The sequence below is a fragment of the Cyrtonyx montezumae genome, unplaced genomic scaffold, assembly GCF_038088225.1.
Source record: "Cyrtonyx montezumae isolate F1298 unplaced genomic scaffold, pur_monq_1.0 scaffold_0, whole genome shotgun sequence".
Lineage (NCBI taxonomy): Eukaryota > Metazoa > Chordata > Aves > Galliformes > Odontophoridae > Cyrtonyx > Cyrtonyx montezumae.
The window spans coordinates 2,835,975-2,850,503 of record NW_027071824.1 but is presented as its reverse complement, the minus strand read 5'-3'; the positions used below and the strand labels follow the sequence as shown (position 1 = coordinate 2,850,503).

The 14,529-nt window shown below is 45.3% G+C and overlaps 1 protein-coding gene across 1 annotated transcript; it reads right to left on the bottom strand.

Moving 5' to 3' along the window:
- Positions 1-915: 915 nt before the first annotated feature.
- Positions 916-13,959, bottom strand: SLC22A7 (solute carrier family 22 member 7). The gene is made up of 10 exons (XM_065729321.1): positions 13,474-13,959; positions 11,936-12,039; positions 8,020-8,174; positions 6,875-7,043; positions 4,710-4,827; positions 3,964-4,073; positions 3,666-3,880; positions 3,089-3,197; positions 1,962-2,168; positions 916-1,579 (listed from the first exon to the last, which is right to left on the bottom strand). The coding sequence occupies exons 1-10, from the start codon at positions 13,849-13,851 to the stop codon at positions 1,516-1,518; spliced, it is 1,629 nt and encodes a 542-aa protein (XP_065585393.1). The 5' UTR covers positions 13,852-13,959; the 3' UTR covers positions 916-1,515.
- Between the last annotated feature and the right edge of the window lie 570 nt (positions 13,960-14,529).

Below are 14,529 nucleotides of genomic sequence, written 5' to 3'. Positions count from 1 at the left end.
GCCGAGCTCCGCATGGCCGGGGCGGCCCGCCCCTGCGCGCAGCCCGCCCCGCACCGCGCCACGCCGCAGGGCTGAGCTCATAGCGGGGAGGGACCGCGCGGGGCCGGCAGCCGCGAGAGGGGCGGGGGGAGGCCCCGGCTCGGGCCTACCCCGGCGTTGGGTGGGCACGCCTCCGCTCCGCCTTCCTCAGCGCGACCCGGAAGCGGAGCCGTAGAAGATGACGTCATGGGAGTGGCCGTAATGCGGCCCCGTTTCCAGGCAACGGAGCGGAGGGCGGGAAGCGATCCTTTCGCCGCCGGGTCCCGGCCTCGGGCTGAGGAGGAGCCCGAGGGAATCGAAGAGAAGGGGCAAAAGTTTAATAAGAGCCTTTGCTTTTTGCAACCGTTGCTCCCGTCCTCCTCCTACACGCCCGGAGGCTGAGGGGAGGCCTCGCGGCGGCTGCAGCTCCTCACAGTGCGCGAGGAATTGCTCTGTGTCCGGACTCAGGCTCATTCGGAGGAGCTCGCTTTCCTTCTGTTTGCTGAAAGCAAAAACGTGGCAGAGGAAAAATTGCTATGCAGCGTATTGCTACTAGGAGGCGCTCTTGGACCTGGGATCTGTTTCCTGAGCCGTTTTCGCGCCGCCCTGATAGACTTCAGTATGCATGGCTTACCTCCAAACGCGGCGTGACTGGAGCTCGGGTGCTGAGGCCATGCTCTCTCCTAGTTCAGAGTACAGCTCTTCGTCAGGATTCCAGCTGTTCTGATAGCGGGTGCCTCATCTCTGTGGTTGGCAGAAGTGCAAGGTGCTAAGGCATCCCCAAAATTCAAGACTGATGCGTTAGACCAGCAAGCAGAATGAAGTCCAGTACTGAATTAGTCAACATTACATTCATAAATTCCTCTAACTATACACACACGTATATATAAATACTGATCAAATATGCACTAGATGTAAATAACTGCAAAAAAATACATACTTTTGTATTTGGGACAAGTGCTTACAGTTATCCCATTCTCAGTGAAATCACTGCATTTACTTTTTGCAAGCTTTGAGTCTCGGTGTGGAAATCCTCCAGACTGCTTCCACATTCAAGAAATATTTGTAGCTACAGTTTATGGTTTACCCGTCCAGCTAGATTTATTTAAGATTTGTTTTTGTACAAATCACACTCAGTGGTTTTTATTGCTCTTTTACATTTCTTGTGGTTTGTCAACCAATGGATTGTAGTTTCTGGAAGGCTGTGTGGTGATGTGAAAGGTGCTGCTGGTCCAACAAAAGGGGAAGAGTCAAACACAGAGTCCTTTTATTTCCAGATTCTGTTAGACCTGAGCACTCTTGCTCCTGACCACACTACAGAGCAGGGTTGGCTCCCTCCACCTGGTTTTATGATCCACCTCCTTCCTCATATGTCCTCAGCCCCACTTCCCTGCAGAGGGAGACCAGGAGGAGAGTGAAGGCTCATCCATTGGCAGGCCAGAGTATGGCTCAGTTTTGCAGTCCTTCGCAGTGTCTATGGCTGTTCCATGGAGTCCTTCACTTCAGAAGAGACTGTAATGGCATGCCCTCAGGAGCACTGGTTTGTAGTGGTCCTTTCACTCTGGAAGAAAAGAATCAATCATGGAATCATAGAATCATTAAGGTTAGAAAAGACCTCTGAGATCATCACTACCGACCCGCCTCCACCATTCCCATTAACCATGTCCCTCAGTGCCACATCTCACCATCCTGCTCCTATTGATGCAAGCCAGGATGCTGTTGGCCATCTTGGCCACCTGGGCACACTGCTGGCTCATGTTAAATCAGCTGCCATCTAACATCCCTGGATGCTTTCTGGGCCGTTGGACAGAAGAGCAAAGGCCCCTGCTGTACTGTCTCTGATCTGTTGCTGCCAATGGATGTGGAATTACAGATGGCAGATGGGATGTTTCCCTGCTTCTCTTGGCAGACTCTTTGTGCAGGACAGGATGGAGTTTACTCACTGTGTCTTCTCAATGTCCTCAATGCCCTCAGGCAGGCGCATATTGAGTGTCTCCGGGAGCAGGAAGGCCACTGAGCCACAGAACACTGCTACACCACAGTATGTCACCTCAGGCAGAGACCTCCACACTTCATCCAACAGGAACACAAGTGGGGCCAAAGACCCACCGATGCGTGCCATGAAGGAGGTGTATCCCATCCCGTTCTGCCTGGAAAGGTAGGATACCATGGTAGTGTAGAATACCACAAGAAAGACATGGGTACTTATTTCATAACAGACTTTGCAAAAAAAAAAAAAAAAAAAAATGGAATCCCTCTTCCCTCCCCTCCTGTTTTTCAGGGGATCTAGAGATTTCTCATCTTGAGGTGAGAAAATCTAGGGATATCTCACCACTAGATTTTTCCTTTACCAAGCTTTTTCTGTGTTGTTTTTTTTTTTCCTCTGTATCTTCATATAATGGCAATACTTCCCAAATATCTGCTCTGAAAATGTTTCCTATTTGAAAGTCTAAAACCCTGAGTGCACTTTCTACACATCCCTCTAATAAGTCCTCTTATCTGCTGAGATTAATCCAAGTCCCTCCCTTCCCAGGTAGGTGCCAAGCACTAGAGATTCCTGTGTGTTCCTTTGATCCTTCTATAGCTGGGAAAGCCTGGAGAGGTGGCCAAAAATAGGACCTGGGACCTATTCCACTTGAAAATTTTCAGGGAATGATGGCATTTCATGCATAAACAGAGATCCTAGGATTTTATGATTATTAACGGGATTTATGATTAACTGGATATTTCAAATGAAATGTCTTTCTTTTCTCCTAAAAAGCTACTTAATACCTGCTTTAGTATCATCTGATGTCCAGAGGGCTATCAAACTTGCGTGCTAGTATGTGTCCCACAGTATACTCCTCACCATTTGACACATTTCCCTATCCACGTAACCCAGGCCAGCAAATTATAGCTTTCTGCCCCTTTCTTGTGGGTGGATGTAATTCTCAGAACCTGCTACTTCTAGAAGCAAGGGATCAGTCCTGCAGTTTAGCTGACAGAACTTCCTGCTATGTCAGTGTCCAAGACCAGATGGCGACACCCCACTAAGGACCTGGTGGTGCCCTCAGGCAGTAGATTCTCTTACCTCAGGACAGTGGGGTAGAGTTCAGAGGTGTACAAGTAGACAGTGGTGAACGCAGCTTCTGAGGAACCTTTGGCCATAACGGCTATCACAGAGCGTAGAGAAGTGAAAGCTGGAAGGACAGAAAAGACATTTATGACACTGGAGAGAGAAAAATGTGAAGAAGTTTCTTGTGATCGCGTGTGCCTGAAGGCTCCAAGAGACAGATCTGAAAGCTTCAGAGCCTTGTAGTTGCTGCATTCAAGATCTGAATCAGTCTGCAAATTTGGTGATTGCTATTCTGAATGGAAGCTGAACTGATGGAAAACTAGGTCCCAGCATTTCCCATTGGACAGTATCTAAAGTGAAGGATAGGCACTTCCCCTTGATATCACTAGCCTTATAGTGCTTCAGAGTGACAGGAGAACATCTGTTGCCTCCAGACACTAGGGCTGGCCCACTTCAGCAGCACTGTCCCACTGATGCCTCTGCAGGTAGAAGATGTTTCTATATAGAGTTGACTGTGGTCAAGACCTATAGTTCTCTAGCACAGCACAGAATGGAAACCTCCCCTTTAGCATACAGCAGAAGAGCATCTCACATTTAGGAATGATGATGTTGGCTCCTATGCATAGTCCGGTCAGGATGAGTGACCACGCCTGGCTCTGTCGCCTTCCAATTCGATTCACCAGCACATACATCACCATCTTGGCTGGAATCTCAATGATGCCGAAGACAAACTGAGAGAAATACATGTTGAGCCCAAAGCCAGTTAGGTTCATACTCATGCCGTAATAAGAGAAGGCAACACCGAACCTGCAAGGTATGGAGATTGGAATAAGGGAAAACCAGCTGGGCAAGTGGAGGATTAATCCCTTGTGCAAAGTAACACTGCTTACCACACTGTCCCAGAACACAGAGAGATCTTCCGCAGGACTGGTGTCCTGAACAAACTGATGTAGGAGAAACTCTCTCTTGCCTTTTTCTCTGTAGTCATTCCTCTAAGAGCCTGGGAGATGTGAGAAGAAGGAAAGAGCTCAGCTGCTGTACCTTTAGCATCCGGACATGAGACCCTAGACAGACTGGGGTTTGTTGCCTTTCCTAATTTCATCAACCCTTTGAGTTTTCCTTATATTCCTATTGCAGAACAATTTACTGGGCATATATTATCAGAGATGTGTTTTCCTACAGCATTTTATAGATTATCTACCATTTTAGAGCTCTTTTTCATCCATGGCCCCTTTTCCTCTCTTAACTACACATCCTAAGTGGCAGTAAGTCTCCTAGCAAAGTCAGCACTGGCCAGTGCCAACTCCTTCTTTTTCCAAGCTATACTTTTTTTCACTGCATATTAAGTCCACTGGCTAGTGGCCAGTGCAGTGAGGTGTCTTGCCACGACAGTGATGAATGGAAAGACTCCCCACCTACTGAAGTTGGTTTCTTGCCTTACATGAGCTCAGTGTGAGTTTTCTCTTCAGCAGTGAATGTAAATGCATTCTAGAGCCAAACAGCCTATGGCATCCTGTGGATCATCGTGACCCATGGATCATGCTGCAGGCTGAGCATCACTTCGGGTATAAAATAGAAAACAGAGAGAAGGGGAAAACGTGAGAGGAAGAATATGTCCAGATCTTCAGTTTCTCACCTCTGGTGAGACAGTGAAGTCTTTCCTTCCATTCATTCTTGCACATCTAAGCAGATGCTTGTGAGCTTGTTTCACTTTGCCGTTGGCTATGAGCCACCGGGCAGACTCTGGGACCCACCTGGTGTGAGGAGAGAAGACAGCATTCCCGTTGGCACCCCATGTTTTCCACCCCACATACATGGCTCTGGCCAAAGAAAGGGGATCTTCTCTAAGAGATTTCAAACTCTACTAAGAATAACAACTGTGGTGCATGAGGTTAAAACTAATAGGGCACCCTCTTTACACATACATGCTATTCTACCCTTAAAGAAAGTCTCTTAACTGAAATATGTCTAGCCAAAATTTTTATAACATAATCTTTGATCAAAGCTTGAATTTTCTGAGGTGGTTGAAATTTCAAACTCTTAAAAATATATTTGGCCCCAGAAAGTGTATACGTAGACATTAGATTTAGATTTATTCAGATTTATAGAATTGTTTAGATTTGTATTCATGGTTTTTGAGATTCTTTAAATGTTGATATTTTAGGGTATTAAAAATTACTTTGTAGAAAAGATTTAGTGAGCCCACTGAGATTACACTTCTTACTTTGTTAATTGCTAAATTATCTGTTGTTCACAACAATCAAAGCCTTCTGCAAAGGATAATCCCCTGGAGTCTAAATCATTGTGGCTATGGCCCCCAGTGATCTTTCCTCTCTGTGATATTTCCTCTGGTTGCAATTCATGGCTACGTGGCACTATCAGCCCTGGATCTCCCTGGGCCACAGTGCAACCCAGCTGGTCTGAGCACGTGTGTGTCTGCATAGCAGTCAGTGTCCAGAAGACACTGGAGATGCCTCACAGTCAGATGCATTCCAACTATATGCAAAAATTCCAGTATAGCCCAACCGAAGTGCAGTTAAAATCTTGAAGAAATATATGGATAAGAAATCAACTGAGCTCATGTGTTTGTCAGAATCTTCCACTGAATTCTCCCACTGAGTGATCTGAGACCAGTTCCCTGTAAGCTGATGGTGATCTATGTGACCTAGGTCAGGAATGAACTATTTGATCTATTCAATCCATAGCTGAAAAGGATGCGTAGAGCAAACCATTTGTAGAACTGGACTTAGGGAAAGTTTGCAACTCCTTCTCAAAAGTTGTTAACACTTTGGCAAATATCAAGAATTAAAGGTAGTATTTTGCACTCCTTGCCACAATCTCCAGAGTATGTTATGTCTTCTGTCTGTCTAATGTCTCAGCTGACTGCAAGTGTTGTGTCAACAATGTCTAATGAATGTGTTAAATTAAATTTTGATCCTATTCTTCAGGGACTTAATTATCCAACAATCACTGACCTCTTGGTTGCTTGAATTTTGATCAGATGGCAGTGTAATTTTTTTTGAGAACTCATTTCCATAAAAGGCATTAACAAATGAGAAAGAAACACAGCCGTAATTCAAAGTGTCAATCCAAATATATCTACGAATTTCAACATTTCCCAGGATTCAATTTCTACAACTAAATGTCCTAGAAAGAAGAGCAAAACCTCAAACCAGATAGTCAGCAGAACATAAAATTTAGTTATTTTGGATTTGATCAGCGAAACATCAAATGTTTCTCGCTGCCAGAAACCATTCATCACTGTTGAAAGGATACATCTAATTCTGAGCCATCGTTTAACAATAGCATCAGCGTGCATCCCATTTTTTACAGGTATGACTTGAGATTTTGTTGGTAGCTGTTTTGTTGGTGCAGCTATTTCATCTGCTGCTTCATGCTATGGACAGACATACTAAGCAAGTAAACCACCACTTCTAGATGCATCTCCAGTGGCAGCCGAAAGTCACATTTGCATTTTTATGCTTTCTCTGCTTATCAGTTATGCATGTAATTCTGGGGCCTGCATGTACATCAGTCAGCTCATTTTGAGTGGCTTCCAGCTACAGCTCCCCATTGGGAGATTTTTGCACTATGAGTCCAGATCTATACTGATGTTCAAGATGAACCAAATGACCCTGAGGTTGAGGAGGGCTGGGCCACCATTTCTGAAGGTTTTCAAGGTTGCCAGATCCAGTTCCAGGTGCAATATTGGTGCAATATTTGCCATACACACAGGGCAGAGAGGCAAATGGCATCCTGCTCCTGTTCTGGCAGCAGCAGGCCACAGGTTGCTGCACTCACCACAGGCAGACGATGCTCAGAAGACAAGGTCCCGTCACGGCGACCAAGAGCCAGTGCCATTCCCTCACCAGGTATGCTGTCAAGGCCAGCAGCATGTTCCCTACACTCCAGAAGATGCTGGTCAGGACCCCAGAGAAGGTGCGGTGCTCTATGTCCACCCACTCCATCCCTGGAAGAGGGAGGCAGCTTTCAGCCAAGGTCACATAGGACTTCTCCAGGAGAGGGTCTGCGGGACTTTGTGAGAAGGGCAAAATGAGGCAACATCCCTGGTCTTTTCCTCCAGGAGAGTTCCACTGACATTTGCCACATTTTAAATGTCCATCCACATCTTAACTCCTCACAAAGATGAAAACAACTAAAAGGAAGGAAGAAATTCTGGACATATAACAATGGTGGCAGAAACACCCTAGGTGATTTATCTTGTTCAGTAGCATCCAGTGGTCATCTTCATCAAGCTCATTTTTAATCTAACTCTCCAGCTGTAGCTTGCCTTTCCAATTTCTCTGCCTATGCATTACTTCAGATTCAAGAAATGTAATATTAATATAGTGTACATAAATTAAGCTGAATTGGCCTTAAAGTGGAACAGATATTAAAGCACATGTAAATGCAGAACAAAGGGTGATTCCCTTCTTTCTTTCTGAGAACTAACAGTCAATTTTCCTCCAAAGATATTGACATCATGCTATAGCATCTAGCAATCAGAGATCTCCTTTCCCAATCTCTACTTTGTATTGTAGGCATTGACCTTTATAATAAGAACGTGCCATCGCAGGCCTTGGGAAGTGTAATATCTTGTGTGCATTTGTTCTTTCTTGAAGTGCATGTGAAAAATGAGAACCCAGTGTCAGAGGAAAAGGGCAGATACTTTGTCTATCGATTTTAAACCACTAAGTACGGTGATTAACAGGAACGGCTGGACAGAAAAGTAGGATCACAAAGGTTGAAAGAGACCTCTAAGATCATGATCATCAGCTCATCCCCACCATGCCCACTGACCATGTCCATCAGTGCCACATCTCCATGGTTCTCGAACATCTCTAGGGACAGTGACTCCACCACCTCCCTAGGCAGCCTGTGCCACTGCCCGACTGATCTCTTGAAGAAGTAGGCACCCTGCACACCCACAGCCTCACCATACTTACCCAGAGGCAAGATGATCAGGGACACACCGCTCAGGGCCACCCCAGTGAGGGTTCTTGTGATAGCCAGCATGCTGTAGGAGACGGAGCAGGCACTCAGCATCCCAAATATGACTGAGCACACAAGTGACAGCAGGAGGATGGATTTGCGGCCAAACCTGTCAAAGCACGGAGCGGGTTACTTAGAGGCTGGAAACGTGTCTCTGGACTAGGGTTTGAAATGAGGCAAAAGCAGAGACTTGAGGAGGTTGGTATGTAGTGTGTTTCTATGCTGGGTCCCATTTCCAAAAAAGTAAGTGCTAAGGAAAGAAGATACGTTTTTGAAATTAAGATATGGTTCAAAAAAGACAGTAAGAAGTGTATCAAAACATAAAATTCCCTGCAGAGCACAAGGCAGCTATTTATGGACCCATTACTAGACTCGCAGCAAATGCATGCCACCTGCTAACAGAACCAGAGAGAAGCTGGCAGGATCAAACTGCTACAAGGAGACTGCTAGAAGTAGCACAGTTAAAATTACCTTCAAAGAGAGAGAGAGATGGAAAAGCCCAACTTCTGAATGTTTATATGTGGAAAAATGTAACAAAAAGAGCAAACTGTGCAAGCATAACAATGAATAAAAAAGCAGTTTTCATAAATACCCCGATCTGGAAGTCTGCCAAGGTGTCACACAGCCAATGAGGTACAAGAAGAAGGTACAAAAGGAGAGTTTGGACAAGAACAGGTAATATCAGTATTTCTTTCTTTTTTCTTTTCAGATTTCTATTCTTTTGCACAGATATGTCCTCAGTAAAGGTGCTTGGGGGGTTTGGTGAGGTAAGATTTGTCAGCAGAAGTGTTCTCAAGTGCATGAGAAGCTTGGATCAGAATGAACCTGAGCTGTAGCAAAATGCCAGGACCAGATGTCTCTCACCCTGAAGCACTAGAGGTGCAATATGTGCTTTACAATTTGCATGGGGGAATGAGACCTCTTCTCTATTAGAGAAAAGAAAGGTTGCTATGGGGACAGTGGCATTACAGTGTCCTGGGGGAGATGTGGTGGCACGAATCTGAGGTTTAACAGATCTAGTATTGATACTGATTTAACGGGTAAAAATAATGCTAAAAATTAGAATCCACTGACACACAGATAAGCAAGTGCTGCAGGAATCAGCATGGCTTTTGTAAAGAAAATGCTCATATCTGTTAAAGTTCACTGGAGAAGACGACAAACATAATGAGACAGTCCTGATTGTTTCAGAATGCTTGGGTTTCCCAAAACAGCCATAACCACACTCCCACCAGAGATTCTTGAGCTGAAACTGAGCTGTTACAGGACAGGAGAGGAGGACTTTGCATGGATAAATGATAAATTAATTGCCAGATGGCAGGAGAAAATGATCACTTTTTGAGCTGAAAAACCCTTTAAGCATTTCTGGCTCTCCACTTTAAACGCATACAGCTGGAGGAGGCTGAGATGAGGATGGAGCCAAAGGAGTGTCATCTTGCAGATGAGGAAACCTTGAAGAGCAGAGAGCTGGAATGACGGAAAGGGGGCTGAATATGCACTATAAAGAGCCAAACACCCCAGAGAAAATGGGAGACTGATTGCCTTATCTGGAGTATTGTAGGCAACCAGCACCAACTGCTTGATCCATTCGCTGTGGTTTAGGGCATGTCCCAGCATGGCAGTGCAGTCAGGCTGCTGACAAAGGCACGGCTGGCTGCCAAATGCTCTTTATCTGCCACTTTAGCAGGCTGAAGGTCCTGGTTTATCTACTCAGCAGTCAATCCTTAACTTAGTCTTTTTTTTTTGTCATCAAATTTTCTTCCCTTCTACTATAACCTTGGGGAGGTTACGGTAGGTACAGGTGAGGAAGAGGGTGAAGAGAAATAAAAACTGCACATAGAATTCAAGATGTGGGGCCATATACACATTTCTGCATGATAGCATTCACTTTCATTTTCCATTCCTTTCCTCATAATGCTTAATTTTACATTTGCTTCCCCTGCTGCTACTCATTGCTGAGAAGATAGGACTAGAAGGAATGGCCTCAAGTTGTGCCAGGGGAGGTTCAGGTTGGATATTAGAAACATTTTCTTTTCCATAAGAGTGGTCAGGCAGTGGCACAGGCTGACAGGGAGGTGATGGAGTCACTGTCCCTGAAGGTGTTCAAGAAACATTTAGATGTTGTACTGAGGGACATGGGTTAGTAAGGAAACATTCGTGGTAGGTGGCTGGTTGGACTGGATGTACCTGAAGGTCTTTTCCAGCCTTGGAGAAGAACATGTGTTTGTCTGGAGCTTTTTATTGTAATCTCTAAGTCTTACTCCTGAGCCACTATGAACAGAACTATTTTACATGTGAAGTTGGATGCATTTCTTTCTTTGTTTTAGATGAATCTACCCTGAAATCGTGTCTTCTGATGCTTCCATCCAGTCACAGAGCTCCGTAGGATCCTTCTACAGTTCTCCACACTCAGACCTTGTCTCTACCTGCCTGGTCACTCAGCATCACCTCCCCACTCACTCCTTTTCCAGATCATTTATGAATATGCTGAATAGCACACATCCAATTAACAGGTCCCCGGAGGTGTCCCTTCAGTGTAGCAACCCAACACTTACCCCTCCCTGCTCCCTCTCAGCTTTTGATCAATTATTTAGCCGTGCAGGGACATTCTGTCTTGTCTCAGGGCTGCTCAGTTTCTTTTGAAGCCTTTTGTAAGAAAATCTCTTATAGATGTTATCTCCTCTGTTCACATACCTGTGAACATCTTCAAAGAAATTTGATCTGTTTGTACAGTATGAATTTTATGCAAAAGAGAAATAAAAGTCCTATGGCCACTGGCTCAGCAATTCAGAAGTTTCTACCAATTCACTCGGTAGAGCTGGATGCCAGGCTGCCTGGCTGGTGGTTCTCAAGGTCTTTCTTGGAGACCTATCTGAGAACTGATTTGAAACAGGTATAAGAAAAGATACAGAAGTGACTGGGAGTTCCATATGGTGCAGCTAGTTTCCCTTCTGCAGTGCAGTGATTTTGCAGCCTGCCTTACCCTAATGTTCCTTTTGGTCCCAGGGGAAGGAAATAAGGAAGGAATCAAATAGTTTCCTGCACAGGAAACTCAGACATTAATTATTGAATAGCATAGAGAGAACATCCTGATTGCATGCTTGCTCTGCATATTCTGTGGTAGATTTTCCAGTTCTGCTATTTGCAAAAATATTTAATTTCTTAATTGATGCTCTTCCTAGGTTATTACTTAGACTTTTTTTTTTTTCTTTCCTGTTTACATTATCACATTCTAACACTTAACCAGGGAGAGCAGATTTGTGCCTATTTTCCTTATCAGGCCATGGTCTTGGCTCTCCCTTGAGGAATGCCTCCCTGCTTTAACCTGCCACTCTAGTAACGACAGAGATAGTTTTTGCTTCCTTGAGACTTTTTTGGGAATTACATGTATTTTCTTTAAGCCCCTCACTTGTGTGTCCTTGGATAATTTCCAGATAGTTTGCCAGGAATTAACTCTCTCAGCTGCTTGTTTCAGCTTTGTTTTAATCGACTTCTTCCTTTTTAAACAGCTATCTTTCCTGAAATGTCTCACAGACAGTGGATGTTTTATATTAGTTCCCGCAGCAATTCTGATCCCAGTACTGCTGCTAATGTTGCAGTGCATCTTATCCTCACCATGGCCAGAGCAGCTTTTCTTTTGGGTTCCTAACTGGCTGCCTCACGAAGCAATCCTTGACCATAACTCAGCATTTACCCTTGCATTGCTTCTCAGTATGACTTTAATCCAGTTTTGACGTGGAAGACTGAATTCTCCCTTTACGATTGTGTTTTCTCCTTTTTCTGCCCTTCTCATTGCTTTTGCAAGTCATGTGTGTGAAGGCCTTGCCAGGAAACTGCAGCTTTGAAGGGACAGCTTGAGAAGGGTCAAACCTGTCCGAAAGGTATCCAAACACCACAGCCCCCATCGTGACACCAATGAAGAAGAAGGTTGCAGTCGCCTGGTTCAGTCCACGCTGCTCACACACGAGGTCCCACTGAAACACAAGGCCAAAGTGACACTGAGTGCCCTGTTCAGCTTGTCTCCCTTCACACTCCTTCCCAGGTTGAACCAGAGTCAGGTTAGTTGGGATATCAGGAAGAATTTCTTCTCAGAGTGAGTGGTTATGCATTGGAATGGGCTGCTCAGGGCAGTGATGGGGTTAATCAAGTGACATGTGAACGTGGCATCTAGGGACATGATTTAATGATGGGACTGGGCAGGTCAGGTTGATGTTTGGGCTTAGTGATTTTCAGGTTCTTTTCCAACCCAAGCAATTCTCTGATTCTTTGTGCTACAATGTTCATAACAGAATGCCACATTGCTATCCAGTTACAGTTGCCCTGATCAACTTCCTCCAAGTAGTCTGTGCTGGGAGGGAGGAAGACAGGCAGGGGAGAGTCAGACTCGCTCCTGATGCTAACTTACATATTTCTATGGAAAGAGTGGTTTAGGCATTCTTCTTAATTGAGTTAATGAGCATCATTTTTCTTTCTTGGAGGTACAAATGTCGCTAATCATTACTGAATGCTCTGACCAAGCTGCAGAATTAATTCTCCATGTGTGCGTAATTTGACAAAACTTAATTTAATCATCAACCCAGCCTCGCAGTCTCTCTGACAAGGCCAGCCAGACCTTGAACAACCTAACCTAAGAAATTAACCTAACACCCAGAGGTAACACTGTTAGCCCTAAAAAACCCACGTTTCAGAAGGATGGTGGTTAATGTTTGATGAGACCTTGGGCAGGCTGAAAGTTATGACTGACCACAGTGCTGCACCTCAGGAGGAGCCCTCCAAGAACACATTTCTTGGCTGGTGGCAAGGCACTCTGGTGACATCTGGACTGATGGACTCCTAAATCTGGGAAGCATCTTCTAGAAGGATAAAGTCACTGCGAGTCAACAGCTTTGCTGAGGTTTTCTCCCATCGAGGCACATAGCTCGACAAATGTAAAACACTGAAGATATATCAAGGGGCAGGAATAGAACAAGTGGGTAAAGCGAGAAAGGTTGCTTAGTCCTGGGGAGAAGGAGGGGAGCAGGAGATCAGAGAGGAGAGGCAGACAATGGAAGAGAAATAACAAAGTGCTTGGAAAATCAAGAAAGCCAAAGAGTTGGGTGATATCCTTCCATGGTGTGATCCTGCGCAATTGCCAGATTCTATGACAGAAAAAAATCTAATGGCAGCCTCTTCTCCCCACACCCCCAGTCTCTCAGTCACTTGGAGGTGCTCATTATGGGAAATGTTGGTGTTTATCTCTGAGTTCAAGAGAACTTCCCCATTCCAAGCCATATTCTCTAAATCAGTACTTTCTACTGGTTAAAATGCAAAGATTCCTCTTTGATTCTGTGCACCTCACGAACACCTCTCCATCTCCACTAAACACTAAACTAATTTCATTTTCAGCTAGATCACAGGTCAGGGGTTACCTCAGTGGAGATGGTGGAGGTGAATTGCGAGTGGTCGTAGACCCACCCATGCTGGCAGTCCTGGGTGACAGAGTCGTTGTCTGGTTGCAGAGAGGAATTGAGCAGTAGGTGAAACTGAGGCTGTGAGAACATCTCACAGGACCTGAAGGTGCCATCGGGCTCCCGGGGGATGCTGATGAGCAGAATCTCCTCCGTGGTGAGGTTCACAAATGCTTCCTGATGCGGAATTGCACAGTGGTGAGAGGGGGTAGCAGCAAGAAAGTTGTGCAGCAGGAAATGCATGGGAAGGTTGATTCTTGGGAGGCAGAGGATTAACAAAATCAAAATCTGGAATCTGCCGAAGCCACCAATTTCCAGTAAGAGATCTTCAAATTTCATCTTTTCTATAGAGTTTGATCATTCAGAGCAGCTACGTATCAAGGAGCAGTAACATGAGCTTGAAAAGTGGTTTCTGTCCCTGGAGCTCGGCTTCCCATGGCTTTTCATAGAGCCACTTCCTTGGACTTTGAGACCTCACAGCAAGGCTTTCAAAAGTCACAGTGAAACACTCAATTTGGGGTAGAGCCAAAGAAATCATTCCACTTGGAGACAGCACACCTATTTCAAGTGGATCCAGCCCAAGGTACTCTGCCTGTCTCTCAGACACAGCAACATGCTCTGTGTTGTGTGAGCAGACCACCAGCCTGCGAAGCTAGACAGAAAATGGGCCTCCAGGAGTCCCTCAGTGCCCCCCAGCACGAAGGATGCTTGTGAGCACCAAAGCCTGATTGCTGTGCATCAGCTGCATTCTTAGAATGGCTTGTCTCAAGTCATGACTTGGGAACAAGGGACAGGACACGCAGAAAAGATGAGAAATGCATCTCTGAATGGAGACCAATTGTCTGGGGATCAGTACAACAGGCCAATGAAGGACCCACAGCCATCAGCAGGGCCAGAGGTACTGCTGCCACTGCCCCCAGAAAGGGGCTCGTGGAAGATATGGGCCTTTAACCTGCATTTCTACTCTTTTTGTGCTCTCAGCCAAATCACGGGCTCCTTATTCATCCAGAGCCACTG